The 8,314-nt window shown below is 49.9% G+C and overlaps 2 protein-coding genes across 2 annotated transcripts in view; both read left to right on the top strand.

Moving 5' to 3' along the window:
- The first annotated feature begins 205 nt into the window (after positions 1–205).
- RRS1 (RRS1 ribosome biogenesis regulator homolog (S. cerevisiae)) lies at positions 206–1,915 on the top strand. Its single transcript, XM_012663170.1, has one exon. The coding sequence runs from the start codon at positions 319–321 to the stop codon at positions 1,414–1,416; it is 1,098 nt and encodes a 365-aa protein (XP_012518624.1). The 5' UTR covers positions 206–318; the 3' UTR covers positions 1,417–1,915.
- A 1,257-nt stretch (positions 1,916–3,172) lies between these two features.
- ADHFE1 (alcohol dehydrogenase, iron containing, 1) overlaps positions 3,173–8,314 on the top strand; it is a 38,388-nt gene continuing 33,246 nt past the window's right edge. The window contains exon 1 of the mRNA XM_012663168.1: positions 3,173–3,250. The gene's annotated coding sequence lies outside the window, so the exon portion shown is untranslated. The remainder of the gene's footprint in view (positions 3,251–8,314) is intronic.

The following is an 8,314-nucleotide window of genomic DNA, read 5'->3' as shown; positions in this document are numbered from 1 at the left end:
CCGTCGCTTCCTGGGAGCCGCAGTCCCATCAGGCCCTGGAACTTGTAGTCCGGGATCCTTGCACCCGCTCCACCTCCATCCGGGCGCGAGCCTAAAGCTCCCGCTTCTAATCCCATCATCTCTCCAACACCGCCCTCTGCCGGCCTTGTCTCTGGACGCCCGGATTCTGAGCCGGTTCCGGCTGCTCCGGAAACGAACTTTTCTCTTCCGGATTGAGCCGCCGGGCGTCTGCACGTGGTTGTGTTGCCGGTGCTGAGGCCACCAATCCAAAAAGTAACTTCAGCTGCGGCCCCAAAGTGAGTGAGCCGAGCCGGAGCCATGGAGGGCCAGAACGTGGAAGAGTTGCTGGCAAAGGCAGAGCGGGACGAGGCAGAGAAGCTGCGGCGCATCACTGTGTACAAGGAGATAGAGCTCGAGTTTGATCTGGGCAACCTGCTGGCTTCCGACCGGAACCCCCCAACGGGGCTGCGATGCGCAGGACCCTCGCCGGAGGCCGAGCTGCGGGCCCTGGCGCGGGACAATACGCAGCTGCTCATCAACCAGCTGTGGCAGCTGCCCACGGAGCGCGTGGAAGAGGCGCTGGTGGCGCGGCTCCCTGAGCCCACCACGCGCCTGCCGCGTGAGAAGCCGGTGCCCCGGCCGCGACCACTTACTCGCTGGCAGCAGTTCGCACGGCTGAAGGGCATCCGTCCGAAGAAGAAGACCAATCTGGTGTGGGATGAGGTGAGCGGCCAGTGGCGGCGGCGCTGGGGCTACCAGCGCGCCCGGGACGACACCAAGGAATGGCTGATTGAGGTGCCAGGCGGTGCCGACCCCATGGAGGACCAGTTCGCCAAGCGGATTCAGGCCAAGAAGGAACGGGTGGCCAAGAACGAGCTGAACCGGCTACGGAACCTGGCCCGCGCGCACAAGATGCAGCTGCCCAGCGCGGCCGGCATGCACCCTACCGGACACCAGAGTAAGGAGGAGCTGGGCCGCGCCATGGAAGTGGCTAAGGTCTCCACCGCCTCTGTGGGGCGCTTCCAGGAACGCCTGCCCAAGGAGAAGGCGCCCCGGGGCTCCGGCAAGAAGAGGAAGTTTCAGCCCCTTTTCGGGGATTTTGCAGCCGAGAAAAAGAACCAGCTGGAGCTGCTTCGAGTCATGAACAGCAAAAAGCCTCGGCTGGATGTGACGAGGGCCACCAATAAGCAGATGAGGGAGGAGGACCAGGAGGAGGCCGCCAAGAGGAGGAAAATGAGCCGGAAGGGCAAAAGAAAGGGGGGCAGGCAGGGTCCTGCGGGCAAGAGGAAAGGGGGCCCGCCCAGCCAGGGAGGAAAGAGGAAAGGGGGCGTGGGAGGCAAGATGAATTCCAGGCTGCCTGGCTTGGGTGGCAAGAGGAAGGGAGGACAGCACCAAGGAGGAAAGAGGAGGAAGTAATAATTTCACGCGTTACTGTAAACCAAAAATTGTACATATACTAAATGTTAAGTTCTAGGAACTGTAGGGGGATGCAGAAGGACGTGGCCGCCGCCTTCGTTGAGCTTGAAGGGACAAGATTGCCCTCCCCTCGAGAGTATGTAAGTGTTGGACAAATCAGTTTTTCCCACAGCCAAGACTTTGGCTGGAGACTGAGGATGCATTGTGGACATAAGAATTAGAGAAATAATTTGGTCGAGACTGGGGATGAGTTCTATTCTTAAACAGCCATTTTTGTCTTTCTTTTTAACTTTGGATATGGGGTGAGGGAGAGTTGGTCATATTTCAGAGATTTACAATAGGCTGATTTGTATGCTTCTGCATTATTTTTATAACAAGTTTATGTATTTATCAAAGGGAGAGGGGAAAGACTACAACCATTTTCAAAACTGGATTGACAAGTAACTGTTTTAAAAGTTACTTAATAAAAGTGTGTGTGTGTATCTTGTGCTGCTTTTAACTTTTAACTATTGGTAGAAATTGTAAGGAAAGCCAGTTACGTGGATACCTAGTACAGATTATTTTCGTTTGCTTTCTAAAAAACACAAGCAGTTAAATTATAATGGTTGCAGCGAGACCAGTTTTATCAGAAAAATTCATACTTCTTTCGATATCAAATATATTGGAAGTGTACTACAACTGAAGTCTTTTCAAAAGGATTTCGTGTTTTTCAACACTGAACACATTGATTTGCTGTAAATAATAAATTTGGGCCTCATTAAATAATCCTTACTAATCCAGAAAATACGTGGATCTTTCTTAACATTTATATCCCAAGTTTTTTTAAAGCTTGACTTCAGGTAGACTCTGTTTTGGGAAGAGAGAAAGAAATTGAAAAAATCCTTAATTCGAGCACCATCTTTTGATGCACTTGTCAAACTGATCTGAGCTGGTTTGATTAGGAGGCGAAATGTTTATAGCTGCCCTGGGTTGTCTTCCTGTCCATCAGCCTTCCAGTTTGATCCCAGTAAACTCATCTCTGTAAAAATAGCTCAAAAGGATTCAGATTTCATAATAACAGATTACTAAAAATGCAAATATTTAGTTGTTACTGTCTTTGGATGCTTTCTGGTTAAGTTAAAGTTAAACTTTGCCATCATTAATTAACTTTTCCACTGGGACGCGACGGATATGGCATTGCTAGGCCCTCTCAGAATATAATCATGGCAAAATTTAACTATTGGTGCACCCATTTAATGACACCATGAAGAGCAAATCCATTCGCGGAGCATTTAACAACTTTTAAATTCTCTTGGGTTTTTCTGTCATTACTTATTTTTTTGTTTGTTCTTACGCTTGCTTGATTTAGCAGTGGGATGCAGCATTGGCCCTGTTTAAAAAAAAGGACTCTTTTTTTTTCTTGTTCGTGTTTACTGTTAAAACAGATTAAATGCAGGGTCTTGAGAATTTAAAATAATTTTAGAAGGCAAAGTGAAAACAATGCCCTTGTTCCTCTACTTTTCCCGCAGTCCCCAACGTAAGAAAAATAGAGGATTTTAAGTCAGAGATTTAAGGCAGTACCCGAGACCCTACGGAGCAGTTACCTTCCACTGCCTCTGAGGCAGTTGTGGGTCTGGTTGACTCCTCATTCGGAGCCACAGTAGGGCTGGAACTTGGGCAGGTGACCGGCGGGGCCGGTGGGCAGAGTGGCCGAGGGGGCGGGAGGAGGACGACGGCCGGGATTGGCCGGCGGCGAGGGCGGCGCCCGCGGGCGGAGAGGAGGACTCCGCGCAACCATGGCCGCAGCCGCCCGGGCCCGGGTCGCGCACTTGCTGAGGCAACTGCAGCGCGCATCGTGAGTGCCGGGCCGGGGGAGGGGGCGGGCGGGGGACCGCGGGATGCCGCTGTGCCCACGCAGCCCGTGCAGTCTTCCTCTGGTTACTCTAAAGAATTTGGAGAAAGGGACACCGCAATGCTCTCCAGCCCTGTGCCACATGGGACAGCCAGGTCACAGAGTGTGCGGTGCCGCCATGCACGATGCGGTGAGGCAGGTTTTGCTCTGCTTGACTACCGTTAAGGAAACCGAGGCCCAGAGAGGACAGTGCCTGGCCCCACATCGTGGAAGGCAGTGTAGAGCTTGGCACGGTGGCCAGCACAAATTCATGTATCCAACTGACACTGATTTTTCAGGTGTATAGTAAGTGCCAGGTACTATTCTAGGTTCTGGCGATAACGAAGATGAAAGTCTCTGCTGCGGTTTAAAGTCCAGTGGGGAACAGGATGAAGGAACAGGTGAAACTGGCCTGTTCCAAAGCAACAGACAGGGATAGAAGGGAAAAATGGATGTGAGAAATCCCAAGGAGTCACTGCCTGGCAGGTGCAGACGGGGTATTCAATGCTGACATCCCTGGCTCCCTCTCCAGAAATGCCGGGTACATAATAGTCACCTGACAACTAGTTGCTTGTGCAAGCGCACAGTCGGTCTGGAAAAACGGAAAGGGGGAAAGGAGAGGCACACCACAGATGGAGAGATGTAGTTCCAGGATCTAAAAGTAAAGTCTGGACCTGCCTTCCTAGGAGGTGAGGATGGAGAAGATAGCTGGTGAAAGATCATGAGTAAGAAAATAGCTAACACCATGTGCCAGGGACTGTTCTGCACACTTCGCATGCACTATTAAATAATAGTAACTCTAATCCTTACATCAACACTGTGACATACGGTATCGTTATCCTCATAGATAAAGGCACGGAGCATAATTTGTCCAGTGTCACACAGTTAAGCAAATGGCACAGTCATAATTTGAACTTGTACTCTGGCTTCACAGTCCTTGTTCTCAGGCCTATGGTAAGGAATTTGAATTGTGTCCTGTAGATATTGGAAAATTATTGAAGCAATATTTCTCACCATGAAACACTAATACCTTGAAATGCCCCATGATAAAAGAATGCCATGGCCAATTAAGTTTGGGAAACTACTTAACTGCTCTATTGCCCTCTTGGAAAGTTGGGATATACATTAGGACAGGAAGGATTCCAAGAAGTTCTGCAGAAGGAAAAAGTTTAGCTGTGTTCAAATTCTTGATTTTAAGCCTGTGTCATCATAGAACTCCTTATTCTATGGGACTCTATCCATGTCCCATGGGACCAGTGTCACACAAAGTTTTTGGAATGGTTGCATAAAAAGGGAGTGTGGCAAGATTAGAATTACGTTAGCACCTTCTGGCGGCAGTGTGGAGTGAAGAGGAAGGACCAGGGGTCATTGTGGTGCTCCAGCTTAAAGGTAATGGCTTCAGGCACCGAGGAGGCAGCTGGTACACGGGGCACATAGGAGAACTGTTGAGGACTTGGTTAGAATCCGCAGGATTTTGTATCTGATTAGTGACACAGAGGGAGGAATTGAGATTTCTGGCTGGGGCATCAGGTAAACAGTGGGCCATTTACCAAGGTAGGGACTATAGGAGGGTTAGCTTTGGTAGGAAGATGGTCACTGCAGTCTTGGGCACTTTGAGTTGGACATATCTCTGGCATATCCCCATGAATACCCTCAGTAGGTGGTTGAATGTGTTGTTCTGGAGCTCAAGAGCGAGTTGGGGATTCACAGTGTGTATGGAACAGTTGAAACCCGTGGAAGCAAAGGCCTTGGCAAACTGTAGACCCAGAAGGAAAGGGCTGAAGGGTGAACTCTTGGGGAGTGGCACTGCCGCAGCAGGTGCAGCAAAATGGTGCTGTCTTTCTTCTGCACGGGTTTATTTTTCTAATAGGGGAAATGTTTGAAAAGGGGGAGGTTTCAGATAAAAATCTTGGAAAATTGGAAAATGGCATCACTGGGTGCACACTTCATCCAGAGAAAGTGAACTGTGGCAGAGGTGAGATGACGGCCACCTCCTTTGGACATGGCATGCACTCCAGCCTCCGCTCTCCACTCCACAGAGCAGGCGCGCTGCCAGCCAGCTGAGTGGAGGGACAAGAGCCAGCACTGAAGAGACACAGGCAAGGCGGGGCCTGGCCAGAGAGGTGGGGGAAGCCCTGGAGGCAGAGAGTCACACTCTGTCCACAGGTTACAGCTTCCCTTTATCTGGCTGTGCTTTCCTCCCTGGGGCATAGCAGGGACCAGAACAGCCTAACCAAGCCATCAGGGTGTTTACCTGCCTGTGTGGGGCATGGGGGACAGACTAGTTAGTAAAATTTAAAGTACATTAGCTGTTGACAGGTGTTGAAGAGAAAATAAAGGGGGGTGGGATGTTGAGGAAGGGATGCAATTTTAGAGGTGGTCAGAGCAGCCCTCATCATGTTAGTTTCCTACAAATTAATTACCACTAACTTGGTGGCTCAAAACAGCTCACATTTATTCTCTTACAGTTCCGGAGGTCAGAGGCCAAAGTTAGTTTTACTAGACTGAAATGAAGGTGTAAGTAGGGCCACAGGCCCTCCTGGGGCTTGGAGGCTCTAGAGAATTCATTTACTTACTTTTTCCTAGCTTTTAAAGCTGTATCTTGCATTCCTTAGCTGGGGGCCTTTTCCCTCATCTTTGCAGCCAACAGCGCCACTTCTTGCTTCAGTGGTCACGTTTCTGCCATCTCTGTCAAATCTCCCCCTGCCTTCCTATAATACTATTATATAAGGACACATGTGATTGCATCTAGGGCCAGAGAGATACTCCAGGATAATCTCCTCATCTCAAGAGCCTTAACTTAGTCACACCCGCAAAGTCCCTCTTACCATATAAGGTAACAGTCGCAGGTTCCCGGGATTAGGACCTTGTCTTCAGGAGCCTACAACATTCACTGAGAAGGTAACTGCTGCAGAAAGACCACGGAGGGAGGGAGCAAACCACGTAGCTCCTGGGGAAGGTATGCAGAGGTGGAGCACACCGGGTAGGGTTTCAGAACAAGAGACTGAGGCAGATGGGGAGGGGGCCAGGGATGACCTGGTTTTCTGGCCTGAACAATTGGAAGGCTGAAATCACCATTAAACTGGGATGGGGAAGACCAGGAGCTCAGTCTTTGACTGAAAATGGGAGATGCCTCATAGACATCCAAATAGAGATGTCTAGTAGGTAGCTGAATCTGGAGTTCAGGAGGGAGGCCCAAGCCAGAAAGATAAATGTGAAAGTTGTCCACATAGAAGGTGTTCAAAGCCGTGAGACTGGCCAGGTGCGGTGGCTCAGGCCTGTAATCCTAGCACTATGGGAGGCTGAGGTGGGAGGATCCCTTGAGGTCAGAAATTTGAGACCAGCCCTGTCTCTGCTAAAAACAGAAAAAATTAGCTGGGCATGGTGGCGTGTGCCTGTAGTCCCAGCTACTTGGGAGGCTGAGCCAGCAGAATCACTTGAGCCCAGGAGTTGGAGGTTGCTGTGAGCTAGGCTGATGCCATGGCACTGGGCACTTGAGCCCAGGTGACAGAGCGAGACTCTGTCTCAAAAAAAAAAAAAAAAAAGCCATTGAGACCAGGTGAGGTCACTAGGGAGTGAGCATGGAGAGAGAAGAGAAGGGTCCCCAGGCTGAAGCCTGAGTCCTCCAGGGTTCTGAGTCAAGAGCATGAAAAGAAATGAGTCCAGGAGCAGCCAGTGCAGCAGGAAGAAAACCCAGAGTGGTGTTCTGGAAGCCAGGAAAGAACGTGTTTCCAGGGGAGGAGGGGAACAGGAGGATGTTGCTTACAGGTCGGGTAAGATGAGGACTGAATTGAGAACTGAGCGGGGAACTCACCAGACAGAGGACATTAGTGAGCTGGGAAGCTTGTCAATAGAGTCAGGGACAAAAGCTGATGACAGGAGGTTCCAGAGAGAATGCGAGAAGAGAAATGGGAAGAGTGGGTATGGTCATCAGTAGGAGAGAGAGGTAGGAGCAGGAACAAGAGAGGAAAGAAGGACAAGAGGTTTTTGGTTTTGTAATGTAATACAGAGGAAATACGCTTATGGATAGGCTAAAAATATGCTGGATGTGGACAGGTAACATATAACAAGGAAGGGAATTCTGATGATGCAGGGCAGAAAAGGAAGAGCTGCTGGTGATGTCCTTGAGTAGAGGAGAGGGGCTGGGATTTGGTGAACAGGAGGTAGGTTGGCCTTTGCCAGCCACCGCTAAGAGTGCATCAGTGACACCAGGAGGGAAGCCAGGATAATGGGGCCAGAGCCACGAAAGCAGGTAGACGAGGTCCTTTCTCTGACCACGGTTCTCTTGTTTCTCAGGAGTCCAGGGAAGCCCTTCAGTGGTTTCAGGTCATCCTAAGAAGGTGGGGAGCCCACAGCCTATTCTTCCCACCCCAGTTCAGGCTCTCTGTCTTGGCACACCAGGAAAAGAGAAAAGACAGTCAGGGGGATAAAAATGTCTACATTCATGTATTTATTCATTTAATCAGAACTAATTACTGAGTGATCAATTACTTTGTGCCCAGCACTGTGCTAGCCACTACAAATAAAGTTGTGAGAAAGGGTAAATCTTGCTTTGGCGTCACTAACTTTACAATCCAGAGGCAGATGGAAACAGGCAAACAGCAAAACAGCACCAGCAATGCAGTGTGGTAACAGGTTTAATAGAGAGGCACAATACTAGGATTGCAGAGAAGAGGTGTCTACCTGGGGTCTCCAGCCTCAGGGAAGACAGCCCCCGATGGGAAAGAACAGAAGTTATTCCAGAAGAGGAAAAGAAAGTGTGTTCCAGACAGAGGAAAATACAACGACAAAGTTCTGGAGGAGAGAAAGAGACAGAGATTGTGGCTCATTCAAGGAAAAAAACAAAGTTATTAATAATGTTCCAGGCGCTCTAACCCAAGATGGAGCTAGATGCGGGGTGGAGGGGCCAGGTCAGAATCTCCTCTAAGAGCCCTGGGGAGCCATTAGAGCAGCTTTAAACAAGGAGTGACATCACTGGAAACAACCCCACCACCACCACAGTGAGGGGAATAGAGGTGGGGCACCCCC

Source organism: Propithecus coquereli, unplaced genomic scaffold (genome assembly GCF_000956105.1).
Source record: "Propithecus coquereli isolate 6110/MARCELLA unplaced genomic scaffold, Pcoq_1.0 Scaffold8, whole genome shotgun sequence".
Classification (NCBI taxonomy): Eukaryota; Metazoa; Chordata; class Mammalia; order Primates; family Indriidae; genus Propithecus; species Propithecus coquereli.
The sequence above is the reverse complement of the archived record's forward strand: the minus strand, read 5'-3'. Positions and strand labels throughout refer to the sequence as shown.